At 48.1% G+C, this 20,591-nt stretch overlaps 1 protein-coding gene across 2 annotated transcripts in view; it reads left to right on the plus strand.

Annotated features, from left to right (window-relative positions):
- The window catches only part of MYH10 (myosin heavy chain 10), a 1,173,511-nt gene that overhangs the window by 853,131 nt on the left and 299,789 nt on the right, over positions 1 to 20,591 (plus strand). For both annotated transcript variants that reach the window (XM_069654592.1, XM_069654593.1), the window contains exon 25: positions 18,237 to 18,374. In XM_069654592.1, coding sequence (XP_069510693.1) covers positions 18,237 to 18,374 — 138 coding nt within the window. The remainder of the gene's footprint in view (positions 1 to 18,236; positions 18,375 to 20,591) is intronic.

The following is a 20,591-nucleotide window of genomic DNA, read 5'->3' on the forward strand; positions in this document are numbered from 1 at the left end:
TGTGGGTCCTAGACGTCCTTCTAGGTTCTCTGTTCTTGTTCCCACCACAGGGTCGTCTAGACTGAAGGATACTTTGTTTTTGGTTGGTCACCGTGCACAAGAATCGGTTCCGGACAGCTTCCAGTTGAGAACCCAAACCGAGAGACTGCCACAGAACTCCTTAGGGACATGAAGGCATGATCCAACGGAGGTCACCACGGTCATGCGGCGACAGATGATTGTACATTGACAAACACAGTAGGAGCCCCAGCACAGCTTCCCGTGGAGCGAAAACGGCTGAAAATGTAGAAGCAGGAGACTTGTGGCACAAGCTGTAGAACTGCAAAGTTCCATGGCTCTGCTCAGAATGCCAGCGGCTGCAGCAAGGTAGCCCAGGAGAGAGCTGATCAGTCTGTCGGTTGGTCCAGGCTTCAAAGGCTCAGCAGGCATGGATCCTTTAGCTGGGGCCAAGATTGGTTGTTCCCACTGGTCACAGGTCTAAGCACCAACAAAGGCCTGGTCAGCAGCAGGGGGTCATCCTCTGGTCGACAGTGGGCTGCTCTTCTCTGTAGAAGTCTTCACTCCAACAGCGATCTGATGGGCAGTTGATAAACCCCTCCCTTTATCCAAGATTCACACTGGGAGCAAGCCCACCAATGTTAAGGAACTGCACCATTCAAAATGCCAGGAGTTGTCCAATCTTGGACAACTACTGGTATTCACATCTACCCAGTGACAGACTTTCACGCATGAGAGGATGCGGATTGGGACTACACAGTTCAGCCCCTTCCTCTGGCTCACACGCCATGCCCTTTTTCCAGTGAAAGCAGCAGCTTTCCCTAGGAAAGGGATTTTGATATAAGGCAATTCCTGACCTGAGAAGACCAAAAGAAGGCCGAGGAACAAGCAAACAATCTCGTGCCGCTGTCATCTTAAGGTGCTACCTACCTTTAGTAGCCATTGCATTTGTAATAATACAAGAATTCATACTAAGGGACATAGTACTGACAGTCAGTATTGGGGACCAGTCAGTTGCCCCTTAACAATGAGCATAACTGGCAATGGAAGTAAAGCAGAAGGATTTACTGACCGCCAAAAAGTTAGGAAAGGGTACAAAACAAGCAAAAAGAATAAGGGGTACCATAGGAATCTATTGAGGGAAAAGTGAAAAAAGAAAGTTGTTCCTAACCCAGAGTTTGGTTGGCAGCAGTGTTAGGGAGAATTTTCATTTCTCCAGCATGGGGTCTGGCATGGATTCATATGCTCATGAATATTCCCTGTTGCAAAGTCGGGAAAAAAGTTTCACTTTCACGTACAAACTCTTTCTCCTATAAACCAATCCCTGAACTCTGGGTCATACTGCCCCCAGCCAGTGACTGCCCTCTCCCTGAGCCCCTGCTCTGGCAGCCATCTTCAGATTTTTAGTGCAGGTTTCAGTGTTGAGAGTTCTCGTGTTTTGCTCAGTGAGCTTCTCTACATTTTCATGCTTTTTTTTAATAAAAAAAAGTTCCTATTTTTGTCAAATAGAGCCTGTGTGCTCTTTCTTCCTTTGCCCGGCAAGCAGGGATTTGTTTGTCAGTGTCTTTCAACACCCCTCAAGGGCAGAGTTCATTGAAGATTCCAGTAGGCCATCGGGCCTACACCGCAAGCCGGACCATATCTGAGGTGAAGGATGGAGGATCCCTCTTCAAGCTCTGCTCCAGCTTGCGGATTAAGGAAAGTGTGTGTAGACGACAAACACTCCCAGTGCCTCTACTGTCTCCATCCGGACCACAGGGAAGCGAATTGTGAAATCTGCCTTGGTTTTTTCAAGCGCACCGTCATGGATCATCACAGTAGGTTGGCCGCATGGCTCAACGCCAAGGCCTCTACCCCGTGCGGCAAGCAGGTGCATGCCTCACCACAGACCGGCTGGCCCGAGCAGCGGGGCTTCTAAGTCCTTTGAGGGCGCTCCATCCGTGGGGGCCCAAGACATGGCCAAGCACTGCGAGTCCGTTTCCGTCGGGGTCTCCACGCAAGCGGGTCCTGCGAAGGGCAGGGCGTGCTCATCTTCAGTCTGCCTTCGTCTGAAGTCTTCGCTCCTCCTCGAAGAGGAAATCGACGAACCCAGGGAAGGAGCGAGAAAAGCCGGAGAAGACCAAGGCGCAGGGAAAGGTGTCGGACCTGCCCTTGAAAGCCCAGGTGGTCCAGGCGAAGTCATCTTCGACGATCGAGCTGGTGGCGGCCGCTCTCTGGAAGGCGAAAGGGGCTGACTCAGTCCAGGGGGCACCAACAGTGCCCAGAGTAGACCCCCCACACCCGCAAGTGGGAGGCCTCAGCCAAGCCGGTGGAGAAAACCCCTCAGGATGCAAATAAGTTGGGGGGAGTGGAGGCTTCAACTGTGCTCCAGGGCACAGATATTTCTTCCTTGGATGAGGAGGAGCTGATGTCTGTTCACACGGTCCCGGAGGACATGGGGAACGACGGCGGCGGAAACGCCGAGGGTTCCGACAACAGGAAGAATGCCGCTGACGACATGGGCACTGGGCCCAGCAAGCCTGCCCCCGACACCTCCAAGGGACGTATCGCTGGACATCCGTTCAACTCTCGACACACTGGTGTCGGAGATCCAAGAAGAGGATGCCGATGGCACTCCCGACACCAGTGGCACTGGACCCGCCGCTGGTGAAGGAAAAAACGACACCCTTCCCTGCCTCATCAACCGCTGCACATGCCCTCCACCCTAGGGATACAGAGGCAGACACAGTAGACCGACAAGGACAACGACTGAGGCGTCTCTCCGCTGCCGAGGGCTTTTCCCCCAGATGAAGTTGGGCAGTTCGACGCCATTATTGCCCGCGCGTCTGAGCTCTTCCAGCTGACGCCAGAAGAGACCAAGAAGGAAGGTTTCCTTTATCAGCGACGGGAGGCCAAGAGTAAGACCATTCTGGCGATGGAGCTGGTTCTAAAGATACTACTTGGTAAAAAAAGACCGGGTCCTGGAGGTCCATTCTAGACCTGCGGCGCCTCAACAAATACCTCAGGTCCCAAAAATTCAGGATGGTCCCGTTGCAGCACATGCTCGGGCCAACTGGACGAAAGAGACTTCTTGTCATCCCTAGATCTGGAGGGCGCATACTTCCACGTCCTCATTCACGAGAAGCATCAGAAGTTCCTGCGCTACGTGGTGCAGGGAAGGCATTACCAGTTCAAGGCCCTTCCCTTCGGGCTGTAGTCGGTTCCCATGGTGTTCACGAAGTGCCTGGCAGCAGTGCGCCCCATCTGTGTCTACAAGGGATACATGTGTACCCATACCTTGACGACTGGCTGATCCACGCCAAGTCCAGGGAAGTAGCCGTCGAACTCACAGAGAGGACCGTCTGGCCGCTGACAGATCTGGGGTTCTCTGTGAACTATCCAAAGTCCTGCTCGATTCCATCGCAGAATGCGCTGTTCCTGGGGGCCAGGCTCAGCACAGTCTCCTGCCTGGCGGCCCCCTCGGAGGAAAGGATAGCAGCCGTACTGGGCAAAGTGCAGTGGCTGTTTACTCTGAAGACCACCATAGTGAGGACCATCAAGTTGCTGTTTGGCATGATGTCGTCGTGCATTTACCTGATATGACTCTGCAGGTTGCGGATCCGACCCCTTCAGAAATTCCTTGACGCTCGTTGCATCTAGGTGTCCGGATGGTTCGCAGACAAGATTGTTCTTGACAAGGAGTTCCGTCAAGCGATAAGGTGATGGGTCGTGCACTCCAACATCGCCGGGGGCACAGACTTCCAGAGCCCCTGTACCAGGAGACTGTCACCACGGACGCTTCCCTGAAAGGCTGGGGAGCCCACACCGGACGTCTCCACGCCAGAGGCTTCTGGTGGCCGGAGGAGAGCGATCTCCACATCAATGTCCTGGAGCCGCAGGCAGTGTTCTGGGCCCTCAAGTCGTTCCTTCTGTCCCTCAAGGGCAAGGTGATGAGGGTCTTCACGGACAATACAACCATGATGTTCTACATCGGGAAGCAGGGGGAACCAGATCCTCAGCGTTCTCCATAGAGGGGCAGGACTTGTGGCACGGGGCCGTCGCCCAAGAAATGTTCCTCGTTCCTTTCCACCTGGTGGGAGTTAAGAACACCATCACTGACTCCCTCAGCAGGGAGCTGCACTCTTGCCACGAGTGGGAGCTTCGACAAGATCAAGTGGAAACCCTCTTGCTCAAATGGGGCAGACCCCAGATCGATCTGTTTGCTACGGTGACAAATTCCAAACGCCCGGAATTCGCCAGCAGGTTCCTCCAGCCGAAGAGTATGGGGGATGCGTTTTCCTTCCCGTGGGAAGGCCTCTTCCTATGCGTTCCCTCTCCTGCTGCGAGTCATCAATCAACACACACGGTGTTAATGCAGGATGATCCTCGACGCCATAGCATGGCCGGGGGAGATTTGGTACCCAGACCTTCTCAGCCTGTCAGTCACCTCTGGTCAAGCTGCCAGTGGTCGCAGATCTGTTCACGAGGGAAGGCGGCGCAATCCTGCACCACGACCCAGGATCGCTGAACCTGAAGGCTTGGCTCCTGCAGCCTTAGACTTCAGAGGGTACGAGCTGCCGGCGGACTGCAGGGAGGTCCTTGCCAGTGCCAAAGCTTTGTTGGATCTTAAGTGCTATGGGCACAAGTGGAAACGTTTCGCAACGTGTTGCCGGATGCCGAAGATCAACCCTCTGAGGCTCGTGGTGTTAGGCAAAGTTTGCATGCAGGTCCCTTTGGGACCACTACACACACACCTATGACTACAGGTGTAAGCAAAACCAACCTTTGGTATAAGTCTGTACCACACAGTTTTTGGTAGCAAGCTGAGCAGCCAGGCGTATAGGGAATGTGAGATTGTAAGGGGTTACACAGAGGTCTACAATCACAAGTATTCAGATAGACACTTCTACTCAAGGTTTCTTGCTAAAACACGTCTTAATTTATTGCACAGTCAGTTAGAAAACATTCACTCAAAGGAGGCAATCAATATCACACAAAAATATACTACAGTACTTCACACTATTCGGTTCTCTGACATTTAAACTACTTTGAAGTAAGGGCAAAATGGCATTCAGAGCATTTGAATTAGGAGCAAAGGGGCATAAGATAATAAAACTAATATTACAGTTACTCTTAAACAGTGTAAATAGTTTTTGAGTTCACCAGCGGAGTTGATTCAATGCAATAGGTAGGCTAAAATCAATGGTTTAGTGTCTTGTATAGGTAAAAACAGTTGTGGTAGTTAAACGGGAAGTCTTTGCCATGGTTCTCAGAAGTAGTTCGTAGAAGAAAGATTCATATGTCGGGTCACAAGCTGACTAGGCCTGTAAGTTGCCAAAGTTTCACGCACTTTCGCAGTGAGAGGTAAGTTCTCTCGTCGGGTTTTCACAGTACCTTTATATTGAAGAAGAAAAAGATGCAGCTGAAGACTTTTGTTCCTGAGCCTCAGTCGTGGGGACAAGGAGGACGACGTCGGGGGACTCCTGCACTGCACAGGGCCTAGTCACAAAGCTGGCAAACTGGCAAATCTTCAATTCCAGTAGCTATCGTCAAACACACAAACTGGTGTCCTTCTCCCTGGCTGTTCGGTTTCCTGCAGCACGCTGGGGAAAATGCAACCAGCTCCGAGAATGGTGTCCAGGTGGCTTATGAGTTGATTGGTCCCACCAACGCAAAGGGAGAAGTCGTCCTTGAAGGGCTTGTTTGTCGAGATGAACTTGGCGATTGTCCTGCTGCAGGGCTTGACTGGGCAAACCAACGGTTTAGGAGTTGCAGCAGCCGTCCTCTTCCAGCTCGTCTTCAGTGCTTTCGTTCCAGTGGTCGACTCTGCCTTCCAAGCCAAGAGACTCGCCTGTTAAACAGTTTTCTTCCAATCATTCCAGCTCAGCTGCCACTCACCCAGCAGGGTGGCTGTCCTTGCCGGACGGTCAGCCAGCCAACCACGCCAGAGTGCATTTGGGTCTCCTAGGAGACTAAGCACAGGGAGTTTCGGGCAACTCCCTCACTTCCTGCCCACCCCAGACACTCGAGCACCAGAGGCGGTCTTCAGTCCTGAATCCCGCCAAAGGCGTAGGAACAAAGGGACCAAACCTGGTTTGGCGCGCAGAGACAAACTCTAGAAGGACCTTTCCAAAAAGAAATGGTGAAAAAAGAAGACCGGGACCTGTTTAAACAAAGGGGGCTCAGACGCCATCTTGAAAAACATGGCTCCAGCAATTTCTAGCTACCGATGTTCGCGGTCGGGAAAAACCTTGGCAGTTCGTTGTAAAACCACTTCATCCAGCCATTTCGATAGGAAAGGGTAGAATTTGCTGCTACATGAGTTTCTAGACACAGGGGATACTAAGTAAACCCTCCACCACTCTATGGGAAGATAGTGTGTGCTGGCTCTAGGAATGTAAAAAGACTAGTAAAGTCAATTTAACTTTATATTCTCTGGGAAACAGTAGTTTATCCCAGAGAAGGTGTTTATACTTTGGGAGAGCCTAAAAAGCTTACCTGTGTCACTGCACTGAGGGTGCTGTGTGACACACCTGAATAGAACTCCATAATCAAAACACAAGAGTAAAATACATGAGAGAGTGGGGAAAAAAGGCTCACACTCTCTCAGGTAAAAAAATCAAGTCCTCAAAATCCAGCAAAGTTGCTGGGGGTCCCTAAGGTGAAGGGAATTGGCACATTTATGAGAATTCTCCCTAACACCCGGCTCCGCAGATTCTTCCGCACTTGTTGTCCTTGGCCAAGGCGGGGCTGGCGCATGCCTCCATCAAGGTGCATCTGGCGGCTATCTCCCGCTACACCAGGTCTCCAGAACGGTCTTCTCTTGGGTCGCGCCTTCTAATCAATGAGTTTCCTCAAAGGACTGTTCTGATCGTTGACGCCAGTGAAGGCCCCTGCCCCATTGTGGGTGCTCAACGTGGTGCTGACAAGGCTCCTGGGGGCTCCCTTCGAGCCTATGCATCAGGCCCCTCTCAAGTTCCTTTTGTGGAAGACCGCTGTTCTCGTGGTCATCACCTCTGCCAGGAGGGTAGGTGAGTGTCATGATCTCTGCTTCCAAAAGGTCAGGGTTTTCCCAACTCCCTTGGAAGCAGATCCATAACCCAGGTTCCGAGTGCCAACCAGTCCCAATTGGGACCTTTTGGACCCAGTCCTGGCGCCAGTGGCACCAGGCTCATAAATATGCCCAGTCCCAGCGCTGGAAGCGCCGGGCTCATAATGCTTGGGTGGACTTACCTGCAGCAGACCATGCTGCTTACTTGCCTGCCAGTTGAGACTCTGATCCTCTTCTGTTTGGAACTACTTTTCCTGTTGGGTGGGGCAGGAGCCACTCCCTAGATTCAGAACACTGGAACTCTTCTGGAAAGCAGGAACTCTTTTCTTACCTAGGCGTGGCTGTGGAAGGAGACACCTAAGCACTACAGGAGGCTATTTAAACCACACCCGATGGATGAATCTTGCTTTGCGTTATTCTGCATTCTCAGCAGCAGAACGCTCATCGTGTCTTCTGCATCTGATCCTGGGCCTAAGGAAAAAGGCTTACCACTCTGAATCCAGTCTTCAGCAACACCTATAAAGACAAGAAAGAACAGGTTAGCATTACGGTCTTCAGTGACAGCTCTTCACTTACCTGGTCCATCGGCTGTCACCAACGCCTCGCGCTGCATTCCGGCATCTGAAAGACAAAGGCTTACCTACTCTTCGTGCGCTCCGGAGGTCTTCACACTGCATTCCGGCATCTTAAAGACAAAAGCTTACCAACTCTTCGCACGCTCCGGAGGCCTTCGGAGCTGCATCCCGCATCTGAAAGACAAAACAAGGTGCGTTTAAAGACATTGGGGAACTTTAATACTCACGGGCCATTACTCCTTTCCACATCTAACCCAGTGGGTATTCCGGCACCCTGCAGCCGCCCCAAACTTGTACCTGCAAAATAAAAAGACAGTTAGAGCGCATCGTGAAGCAGGCAACAAGCGCTTACTTACGTGCTTCCAGGCGCTTCTATTCATCACACGGGCTCCATCTTCAACTCACTTCAGCCCGCCATCCGCCATCGCCGGAACCCTGCAAAACAAGAGACATCATTACTAAAGACTTTAAAGACATTAGAATTACTCGAAACTTACCGTTCGTGCAGTAAACGACAGACAGCAGTCCTCTGAAGTCAAGAGGCCTGCTCCCCTTATCCAGTGAAGAAACTGGTTACAGCACCCTGCCTCGAGGCAGATGGAGAGCACGGCGTTCACTTACCTAAGGTGAGAGCGTTAACCTTTGGGGTTCTACAGGAGAAGAGAAAGGGAAGAAGAGAGAGACATTCAATAACCCAGTTCATTAATCCCACATTTTCTATCTGCAGACATCTTACCCTTCGAGCCAGACAGACAGTGCACAGAGGTCCAGCCCAAAGAGCCAGCCGTGTGTTACACATCACCTTTGAAGATACGGTATATGCCCAGTCAAGACCGGCGCCTCTACGGGAATCAGGTGAGCGTTACAGTGAGATCAAGGCCCTTTCCTGCAAACAGCCTTATCAGACTTTTCACGACACAAGGGTGGTGCTGCGGACACACCACTCCATCATGCCAAAGGTTCTGTCGGAATTCCACCTCAACAAGCCTTTGGTGTTGCCTGTGTTTTTTCAAAAACCTTTGTTCCCTGGCTTAAAGGACTTTGCACTCTCTGGATGTGGCTCGTGCGCTCAAGTTCTATGTGGCATGCATGAACAGTTTTCAGAAGACATCTCAACTATTCATGAACTTTTATCCTGTGAACCATGGGAAGGCCTAGTCCAATGCTTCCATCTCCAGGTGGCTCTCCGGCTGCATCACACACCGTCACTGGTTGGCAAACCGACCGTTGCCTGTCCGTCCGAGAGCCCATTCCACCAGAGCAAACGCTGCCATGACGACATTCCTGTCTGGTGTGCCCCTGCTGGACATCTGCAGGGCTGCTACGTGGAGGTCCACGCATACCTTCACAAGATTCTACTGCGTTGACAGGGATTCCAGAGAGGAGTCCATGGTCGCCAAGCAGTGCTACACAACCTGTTCACTTGAAGGTGGGCCTGTTCCGGAGGTAAAGTATTTGCTTTTGTTGAGCCTTGCCACCTCCCGTGGTTGTGTAATGATGTACTGCTATGCATTCATTATTCATGAGCATGTGAATTTACATGCCAGACCCCATGCTGGAGAAGGAACAAGTTACTGTTCTTCAGCATGGGTCTGCATGCAAACCTTCCCTCCTGCCCCTCTGTGGCTCTTCATGGTCATACTGCCACTCTTCGTGCTACCAAATCTGAAGATGGCTGCCAGAGGAGGAGCTTAGGGAGAGGGCAGTCATTGGCTGGGGGCAGTATGACCCAGAGCTCAGTGATTGATTTATAAAAGAAAGACAGTTGTAAGTGAAAGTGAAACTGTTTTTTCTTTTACCCAGGATTCCTGGCCTAATGACAGGGAATCTTCATGAGCATGTGAATCCATGCCAGACCCATGCTGGAGAACAGTTACAGGTAAGTAACGTGTTCCTTCTGTGCCAATTCCCTTCAACCTTAGAGACCCCTAGCTCTTTTGATGGAATTGGGGCTTTTGATTTCTTCCTCCTGACCTTTTTTTTACTCATGTATTTTTCTTGATTAGGATTTTTGTCTTTTACTGTTTTATGGAGTCTGACAAACTCCATAGGCATCTGCTTTTTACATGGTGACATACATCACCTTAGGTGCAGTGCCACTACGAAGTCCCCTGGACTTCTCTGAATGTTTAATTACATTTTCTTGGGTGAACTACTGTTTCCAAGAATAGTAAGATGATCCCTGTCTTACTTTCCTTTCTCTTGGTGGGACTAGCACACACCACCCTATGTGGATTCCCTATCCCACTTCTCAAGTGACATTTTTTGTTACACTGACATACTTAAATGGCTGGTGGCAGTGGTTTACTTTTTACTACCAGTGTGCATTACTACCGCAGGCTGAATCCTCAACTGCAGTACAGCACCCATGGGTGACCATTTTCCCAAAATGGCCTCTGTTAGGCAAGATTGTATGCAGTAGCCTTTGGGTGCACTACAAACATCCTTGACCTCCTGGCAATAGGAACCCAACCTTTGGTATAAGTCTGTACTACACAGGTTGGTAGCGTGTTGAGCAGCCAGGCTTATCTCTAGAGGGGTCAATGTGAGCTGTAGAGGAGTTACACAGAGATTCACAGTGACAAGTATTCAAATAAACTCTCACACACAAGGTTTCTTGATTAAACAATTATTAATTTATTTAACAGTCAGAGTAAGCCTTCTTCAGAAGGGGCAATATAATAGTAACACATAAATACACTCCAAAATACACACTTTTAATATTTCTAAATCAGTAAACACCCTTTTAGGATGGCACACAGACACTCCCTACACCCTGAGGTGACTTTAGTAACTAGGACACTGTGGACATTAATATACTACTGTTGGCATTTAGAATCCGATTTAAAAGATTTTGAAGCAGCTAAGTACTTTTGGTAACCCCCAATGCAAAGTTAGTTCACCCCTTCCTGGAAGGAACACAACACACAATGTCGGAGGGCGGAAGTGTCATTCAGAGAGCCATGCTATGCCAAAGTTAATTGGGCATAAGTCTAGGTGAGCTGAAGCACTTCTTGTAGGTAAGTAAAAGTCTTGCACAATGTTTTAAAAGTCTTTGTAGAAAAGAAGAATTCAAAGCAGGGCCACAAGCTGTTTAGACTTGTGAAGTAAAGAAGCTATCAGTAACTCTACAGAGCAACCAAAACAGGTCTCCCCAACAGAGAACAAGTGCAGTTAAACAACACGAGGTAAATTCTCTTAGCTGTACAGTACCATTAGGTTGAAGAAAAAGGGCAGCAGGTGACTTCAGTTCCTGTGCAGCTCTGCAGATCCTGGTGTTCCTGAGCCTCAGTCGTGGGGACAAGAGGGAGGACGTCTGGGGACTCCTGCACTGCAATGGGACGGTCACCAACCGCAACCGGCAATCTTCAAACAAGTGTTTTCAGCTCCTCGCGTCTATCGCAAATGGCAACACTGCGGTTGCTGGCTGTCGAGATGAGCTTTCCTTGTATCTCGGGTCCAGCAATCTGTTGAGGTGGATTAAGCTTGGTCAGTCCTGCTTCCGGGGAGTCTGGAGGATCTTCCTGGAGCTCTTGGCTAGCTTAAAAGCAATGCACACAATCTGGTGTTCCTCTCCCTGGCTATTAGTTTCCAGCAGCAACTGCAGTGGAATTTCAACCAGCTCCGAGAGGATGCCCAGGTGGGTTACTTTGGAGTTGATTGCTCCCACCATCTCAAGGGGAGAAGTCGTCCTTGCAGGGTCTTCTCTGTCGATATGAATTTGGCGTTTCAGCACAGCAGCAGGGCTTCACCGGGCAAACCAATGGTCCAGGAGTTGCAGCAGGCGTCGTCTTCTTCGGATTCCTTCGTCCAGTGGTCGACTCTGCCATCCAAGCCAAAAAGCCTCGCCTTTTATGCATGTTTCTCCCATTCATTCCAGCCTAGCTGTCAGTCACCCAGCACCTCCCTCGCTTCCTGCCCCCGCCAGACACCCTGGAGCCAGAGGCGGGCTTCGCTGTTGAATCTCGCCAAAGGCAAGGCGAACAAAGGGACCAAACTTAGTCAAATACAATTACTCTTCGAAGAAGAAACGATCAATCCCCCTAACAATATTTCAACAAGTCTAGGTTCTACCGGCATCACTTATTTGCAGACAGAGGTGTATGCCTCAACCTAGATGGCACTCTAATATCAGTTAGGACGGGAGAGAAAAATAAGAAGGCTACGAAATCAACACAGTTCAAGACTTCACAGGAAAAATGCAAGGCAAGAAGACAAGAACCGCAATAGATCATAAAGTTCAGAGGCCAGGCCCACTCGAATGAGAGGCAAGGCGATAGGTCCCAAAAAGTCTTTGTGGAAATGTGTTCGAGTCTATGTAGCAAATTGTTATTGGAAGATTGAACCAGTCCAGAACAATATGTGAGAAAAAGCTTGGAGGCGACCCAACGGAAAGGAGAGGATTAAGACACCTCGCTCAATCCGATCGAAAGGGAATCTAGGCGGACACGGTACCTTGTTTGTGGAGGGCAGCACCGGCGGGAGCAGTTGTTCCTGGTGGTGGATGCACGTCGGGTCTTTGCCAAGAGTAGAGATGATCTCGTCGTCGAAGGAAAGTGAAGTCCGGTGCACCACCAGGGAAGAGACCAGCCGCGGAGTGCTCCGTCACAAGGCACCACCTTTTGGTCGCGGTACAGGGGTATTGGGTATCCGGTTGCCGAGGTGCTCTGCACGGGCAATTTGACCACTGCGTCCTGAGGCGAAGAAAAAGCAAAGGGGACTGGTTGTTCCCACCAGTCAGGGGAAGAGACTCTCCGGCAGGGAGATCTGTCGTCAGGAAGTGGTGAGTCGGTTCCGCAGGGCTCCACCGGAGGTGTCGTCGTGCAGGTCGGCTCAGCGTTACCCTCGTCGGATTCTTAGGTCCTGTGGCGACTTCTGAAGATCCAATCCCAAAAGCCCTGCTTTTATGCAGAAAACCCCCGTTCATTCAGCCTAGCTGTCAATCAACACATGCTAAGTGGTGAGCGGGGAGGCTCACCACTTGGGCCAATCACACCAGAGTGCGACCGGAGTTGGCAAGGCAACTCGGTTCAGGGCGCCTAAACCCCCTCCCACACCCCTGTGGTAACCCAGACAGAATGGCACCACCTTGGAGGGTCTCTGTTCAGAGACCCGCCAAAAGTGGAACAAAGGGCTCAACCTTTGGTTTAGGAGTCACAGAGACGAACACAGACGCCATTTTAAAAACCGAGTTCTGGCAGAAAATACCATCCGATAAACTTATTTAAGATAAGTAGACCGGTGGTATGTTAGAGATTAACAAGAAAAAGTATCCATCTCTAACAACGGGACGAATCCCATAGGGTTATGTTCGGGGTCAAACATAACAAGTAGTTTCCACTGCCACCAGCCAAAACTCGACGAGGGGGGGGCGGGACAGTGCCCCGTCGAATAACAGATCCAGGAGTAATCGAATTACCCCTACCAGTACATCCACAACAAGATGGTTTGTACTAGTTCTGTTAGTAAATTTAGGTCCAGTAAAGCCAATGGTGACTTTACATGCCCGGGGAGACCGTAGTCAGTCCCTGGGTATGGAGTCTATGGTGGATGTCTGCTAGGACGCCCCAGTGTTACGGCACGTAGGGTGTGGTGTAACACACATAGCAAAACATGAGACCCTATGGAGTAAAAGACCCCATAGCCCATAGAACACATTGACATTCAAAGGAATTACACACATTTATGTCCAAGAGTGGGAGGAAAAGAGTCTCACTCTTGGCAGGATGGAAAAAAACAAACTCCAGAAATCCAGCAAAGCTGCTGGGGGACTCACTAGGTTAGGAAATTCAGCCTAAACAGAGAATTCTCCCTAACAGTTACAAGCGTAAGTAAAGTCAATTTCACTTCGCTGCCCTTGGAAACAGTAGTTAATCCAAGGGAAGTTAATCTCAGAGAAGGTATTTAAACCTTTGGGAAATCTGGAAGACTTCCCTGTGTCACTGCACTGAAGGTGTAAAAGATGATGCCTATGGAGTTTTTCAGACTCCACGACCAAAAGGAAACACATCATTTCTAAATCACTTTGAAATACATGGGAGAGTGGGGAAAAAGGGCCTCTCTCTCTCTCTCTCTCTCCAGGCAAAACATTAAAGTCCTAGAGTCCAGCAAAAGAGGTGGGTGTCTCTATGGTTCCAGTGTGTCTGGAAAGGCAGGAAATGAGGGAGGGTCCTGAAACCTCCCTGTCCTTTGTCTCTAGGTGTGCCTGAGTGAAACCAGTCCCGACTGGCCAGCTGGCTGTCCTAAAAGCCACCCTGTGGTGTGATTGACAGCCTAGCTGTGAATGAATGGGAAATCGCATAAAAAGCGAGGTTTTTGGGACTAGAGGTAGTCGACCACTGGAGAGGAACGTCCGAAGCATAAGACGCGAAGAGACTCCAGCAGCACCCTCCTGGGTGGCGAAGTGCCCGGTGAAGTCCTGCAGCTGTGCTAACCCTGTTGTCAAATAGACTGGGAAGACCCGCATGGGACGCCTTCCTCCCTTAGGCTTGTGAGACCAACTAGCCACAAGACAAGCTTCCATTTAGTGCAACCCCCGACTTGCTGTGCCGCACCAGAGTTGCAGAAACCCAATGCCAGGGTTCTTGTGACCATTGACAAATTCATTGTCTTGCGAAGTCCAAATCCGGCCAAATCTTTGTGGGCATCCAGAGGACCCTGTAGAAGCAGGGAATCTTGTTCCAGAGTCCCTTCACCAAAGTCCAGAACCGAGGGAGCAAGCCACTTCCAACCGGAGCTTTTTAATTCTTTGTTGGTGCTGAGAAAAAGGCACCAAAGCACAGAATTGCCGCTGAAACAAAGGAAATCCTTTGCTGCGGAGTCCCTCTCACGAGAACTTCTGCGGGAGCCCGCCAGACATCCTCCCTTTCTTCACCACGACCAATGTCCAGGAACAAGGGTCTGCCAAGCTGTAGCAAGTAGGAATCCAGCTGAAACATGTTTCTTTAAATCACAGGTATTGTGGTGCTTGGGATATTCACCTTTTACCCATAGGCTGTGCTTCCTGCCTTGGAAAGTGCTTTTTTGAGTTGATATCAACTCAACTGCACTGGCCTAACAGCTTGTGCTCTCTACAACGTAGCTCACTTGAGTTACAGTGATTTCTTCTGAACTTACTAACTTTATCAAGACTTTATCTAAGAAGAAGTGCATCAGAATTATTGACTTTGTCCATTGACTTTGGCTGTCCTGGCTCCCTAAAGGCACTCCTCTGAATTTATTGGCTTTGGCAGTACTTTTTCCTGCATACGTTATAATTGTTGACACTATTATTGCTGGGATAAAAGTCTACTTGTCTCCCTTTGGGACATTGTCATTGTTTTACAAACCTTTGAAAGTTTGTTCTAAATCTTATACTAACCTTTCCTTCCTTACACAACTCAATAACTGAATTGGTAACCAAAATAAGTGAAATACTGACCTTTACTGAAATCACTCTATGTGCTGGAACATGTGTTAGCATAAAAAAGTTTTCATTATCTTTTAAAACCTGAATCCTACCTTTGATTGAATGTTACTAGTAGATAACGCTGTTGGGTAAGAATTGATGTAGGAACACCATGTGAGACTACACAACACTTATCTGCTTGGTATTAGGTAACCCACCTTTTGATATAGGTCTGTACTACACAAGTTGGTAGTGTGACTGAGCAGCCAGGCCCATCCCAAGAGGGGTAAATGTGAGCTGTAGAGCTGTAGCAATGAAATTCGCAAATACAAGTAGCCAAGTAACACTTACACCCAAGGTTTCAGTTATAAATATGTATTTAACATCAATTTTTAAAAAGGGCAAGATATGTAACAATCAAAAATATTTTATAAAATACTTTTTCCAGAATCGGCACAAGGTAGTGGATTCTCTTTAGAGATGCTTTTTACACACTTCCTACACCCGGAGGTGACTTCATTCACAAGGGCAGTAATGGCATTTATATATCACTAGATATCCTTTGCAGATTCTGAGGGTGCATAAAGGAAAGGTAAAAGGAAGGAACAGTTTAACCAGGTTCTCAGGGCATGTGAGTATACTTAGAAATCTTCCAATGAATTCTAGACAAGCCTTTCCCAGCAATAACAGTTTAGGACATGTTCCCACCTATGAGGGACAGAAATATCAAAGTCAATGTTCTAGAAGGGTCTGCAGGTAGCCAGGACAGCCAAAGTCAATTGGAGCACAGTCTATGCAGCAGAGTCACTTCTTAGATGAAAAAAAGTATTGCTCAAAGTTAGATTTTTGTAGAAATCACGTGTAGGGTCACAAGCTGTTAAGCCTGTTAGAAGCAGAGTTGGGATCAACTCTACGGTAAGCCAATGCAAGTCTCATCTGACAAGAGCACAGCTAAAAAAGACACTGAGGAAAGTACCCCAAGTCTAAACAGTGCCTCTGGTTTGAAGAAGTGGACCAGCTGGATTCTGTCCTGTTGCAGCGATGCAGATCCTGGGTTCCTGAGCCTCAGTCGTGGGGACAAGAGGGAGGACGTCTGGAGGACTCCTGCGACAGCAATTTGGAGGTCGTCGGCAGCTACAGGCCCTTTTCGGACCGGCGGCACTTTGCGGTTTCAGCGCTCGGTAAACAGCACCACCGTGGATCTCGGATTCCGGGTGGGCTTCTTTCGCTCCTTGGGTCCTGCCCCCTAGTGAGGGGACTCGAGCTCTGGTTGTCCTGCTTTTGGAGGGTCCTTAGACTCCTGGAGCTGTTGTCTGGATTGCAGACGTTGCACTTGACTAAGGATTTATCGACCCCTGGCACTAGGTTCTTGCAGCAGTGAAGAAGTACAGCCAATCAGGGAAGAGGGTCCAGTGGAGTTTGTCTCAGAGTTAGTTGGTCCCACTAACCCAAGGGAAGAAGTTGTCCCTTCCAGAGCTTCTCTTGTCGATCAGAAAAAGGAGTTTTAGCACAGCAGCAGGGCTTCATCGGGCAATTCAAAGGACCAGGAAGATGCAGCAAGCTTTGTTCACGGTTTCTTCATCAGGTGTTTCTCCCAGTGGTCGACTCTGACTCTAGTCCCAAAACCCTTGCCTTTAAGCACATTTCTCCGATTCATGCACAGCCTAGGCTGTCAATCACACAGCAGGGTGGCTGTCTTGAGAGCAGCCAGCCAGCCAGCCTATCAGGACTGGGTGCATTCGGTCATTTCTAGAGACAAAGGACAGGGGCGTTTTGGGAACCTCCCTCACATCCTGCCTTTCCAGACACACTGGAGCCAGAGGCGGGCTTCAGGGCTGAAGCCTGCCAAAGGCAAAATGAACAAAGGGCTCAACCCTGGCTCAGGGTGCAGAGTAAAACCCAAGAAAGACCTTGCAAACAGAAAATGGCGAAAAAAGACGACCGGGCCATTTTGACAAAATGATCACCCATGTGTGCTATACTGCAGCTGAGGATTCAACCTGCAGTAGAAAAGCACAATGGCAGAACTATTGCCACCAGCCATTTATAGTATTGAGGGTAACATAAAAGATGTTACATGAGAATGAGGGTTAAGGGCTATGGGTAACCCCCCAGCACTCCACATAAGATGGTGTGTGCTGAACCCACAAAGAGAAAAGGTAATAAAGACAATTTCACTTTCCTATTCTTGGGAACAGTAGTTCACACAAGAAAAGGTATTTAAACCTTAGGAGAAATCTAAAGGATTTCTCTGACACTGCACTAAAGGTGATGTGTGTCACCATATGATATATGATGAGATATGGCATTTATAATGTGCCTATGCACAAGTGTTTCAAGGCGCGACGAGGCACGGGATGGGAAACAAAGGGAAGACAGACAGCGATCCTACTAGGCCAGGTGAAATTGAGATTGTGCAAGTGCAGGGGACGGGGAAGGGGGAAAGGGGAGTGGGCAGTGCAGTACATAGGATAACAGTAAAATAAATAAAGACAATAAATAATAAATAAAAGTGCGGCCAGCTGGTGGCAAGTGCAAGGGTAAGTGCAGACATCAGGTGTCAAGTGCTAGTAGGGGTTGTAGGGATACAGAAACAGTCCCCGAGTGCAAGGGTTGTACCATAGCATCTATGGAGTTTGTCAGACTCCAAAAACAGTGGAAACACATCATCCAAATCAGGTCAAAACATGTGAGAGTGAGAAAAAGGTCTCTCACTCCAGGGTTAAAATTAAAAAGTCCTAAATTTCCTGCAAACAAGCTGAGTGTCTCTAAGGTTGAAGGGAATTTGCACAGAAATGAGATTTCTCCCTAACATACGCTTTTTAAAGAATGCTTATTTAAACCTTGTGTATATTATAAATATCTATTTATATAGATCTTCAAGTGTGTGTTAGTTGGATACCTGTACTTACAGATTTCAATTGTACAGCTCTACAGCTCACAATACCCCTCTTAAAATGGTGCTCAGTCACACTAGCAACTTGTGTAGTACAGGACTATATTAAAAGGTGGGTTACCTAATACCAAGCAGATGAGTCTTGTCCCACACCAGTTGGACTGCACTAATTCTTACCTAACATGTGTTACGTATGAAAGTGGGCATCCCAGATTCCTTTAAAAATTAAATTTCTGAAAACGATTTTAAAAACTCCAACCAATGTGTATAAGAAAAGGTATGGGCTTTACAGAGTGACAGTATTCATCTGTTTATTTTTAATTGCTTTCTTTTATATATTGCTCCATTTAGGACCTGGAGGAACAGCTTGATGAAGAGGAGGCTGCTCGTCAGAAGTTACAGTTGGAGAAGGTAACTGCTGAAGGCAAGATCAAAAAGATGGAAGAAGACATTTTGCTTCTAGAGGACCAAAATTCTAAATTTCTGAAGGTAGGTAATGGAAAAAAGGCAAGTGTACGAATTACCATTTGTTCCTAGCATTGACCTGTTTTGAACTTGCCAAATGGATGTTCATGCAAAACAAAAAAGTTCATTGAAAGAACTATGGCTAATTCATAAAATGATGGAAAGTAAGGAGGGACTTAAAAAGTCAAGGCCGCTGTCGAAGAATAGAAACAAATTTAAGTCAGGATGCCAGTGTTTAGGCCAGCATACAAAGGGAGGCTATGGAAGGTGAGACATAAAGGTTTCTTTTTTGAGGTTGTTGAATGCGTTTATTTCCTGGCCATAAAATGTGGATTTTCTTTAGTCTTTTACTTTCCTCTAGATCACTTTTCATTTGCTTCTTCCAATTGTTATGTTTCTTGGAAAAGTCAGACTTTTTGAGACTTGATTATTTCTTATATATATAGCTATGCTATTACGAAGAATCCAGTTTCAGAGCTTGGTAACTGATGCTAATTATTGCCATCATTATTACCTAAAATGTTGTAGTCGATTTCTTGCCTAAGCGGATGAAATGATGATGGGCTGAGTCAACACCACCGGGGTATGAAACCCATGGCACACGTCCGGTTCGTCGTGTTTGAAACATGTCTAGGAAGTCTTACTGAAGTCCACCTGTGGTAGGGCTTTAGAAGACTAATTCTTAGGAGTACAGGGCTCCAACTCCTAGGTTTGGCCTGAACAACCCGAAAGATTTGGTAGCTATGGTCAAGCAGCCAAGCGAAGTCTAGGAGGGAAAGTGGCTGTAGGTGAATACAAAGACCTCTGAGCACTTAGTCAAGGAAACGCACACTGTAGTTATATACAAATATGGTTATTTTTTAGATACATTAAGGTAATGTTAAAATCAATATGCAATTTAGGTAAGTAAGAACAGTTCACACAGATATATACAGTGGATGTTTGTGGTACAGTACTCCATTCAATAGACTTTTAGAAGAATAACCGGTAAGTAGTAGGAGTGGCTTCAAGTTAGCAAATCATATCATCAACCAACATTTATTGGAAAGAGCAAGACTGGTAGATAAATAACTTTGTGTAGGCCTTATCTTTAGACGTCCAACCCTATCTGAGGATTGAGTGTCTCAAAAAGTCAGAATGGGACACTGGTGAACCAGTGACCCATGGGCGGCAGGACAAAGGAAGGCAGAAGCTGTGAACGTTTTCAAAAGATGCTTTTTTTGTAGCAGGTAGGTTATGGAATTGGATTCAAATGGTTCAGGTGGGCTAAGTAGGCCACCTGAAGGATTTCAACTCCTAGGACCAATGTCCTGAGGCCTGGGAGTACAGTTCGGTCGTCAACCCACCCCCTATCTGACTCAGGAAGCTCAAGAGGAGCAAACAGCAACACAACAACTGCCCAGGTGAATACCCAGGAGTGAGACAGTACCTTATTCAGTGAATAACAACAATGTCACTGGCGGGTCCCCAAGGTAAGACAACAGCAACTCTGGTTCGAGTCTCTGGCCTTGGAGACTGGAGAAGAACTTTTGCTAGGAGCAGACTCAGGCACAGGGTGCCCAGCAGACTATCTTCATGACACCAGATCGTGGAGTGTTGGGTAGATTTTTAATTTCTATGCCAAATCATTCACCTGTGAGAACTCCAGCACTTTCTGCTGGACTCCTGTTTCCTTTAATCTGTCTCCTGAGTGAGTGGGAGCCTTTTTCCCATTACCTCATTCTTTTGCTCTGTATATGGGAACCCTTGTTCATTACCTTTGTACTTTGTTATGGAGTCATGTTTTCCTACATATTTTGTAAGCCATCTGTAATTTGCTTTTGTAGCCCACAGCACCTTTTGTGCAGTGCTACTGGGAGCCATTTGGGCTTCCCATTGGATTTTCTGTTATTTTCCCACATGTTCCTAAGGGTAGAGGGATACTGTTTATCCTTTCTACATTTTAAATTTTGAGATCTGCACCCCCCAAATCCCCTTGCGTTATGTGGAGTGCTGAGGGTTTACATAGTATCCCCTTTCTCACTCTCACTGTAACATTTATGTTAGTGACAAGCATACCTGAATGGCTGCTGGCAGTGGATGTGTTCTACCGACTTTTGTGTGATTTTTACCCGCAGACTGTCTTCACAGCCCCGGTACTATACACAAGGTTCACCATTAACCCAAAATGTGTGCTTGTGCTTTCTTGGTCCTTCTTCTGCTGTGTTAGGTGGGGAAGATCCTGGTTTGACCTTTGTCTTT

The sequence above is a fragment of the Ambystoma mexicanum genome, chromosome 3q, assembly GCF_040938575.1.
Source record: "Ambystoma mexicanum isolate Mex_15411 chromosome 3q, UKY_AmexF1_1, whole genome shotgun sequence".
Classification (NCBI taxonomy): Eukaryota; Metazoa; Chordata; class Amphibia; order Caudata; family Ambystomatidae; genus Ambystoma; species Ambystoma mexicanum.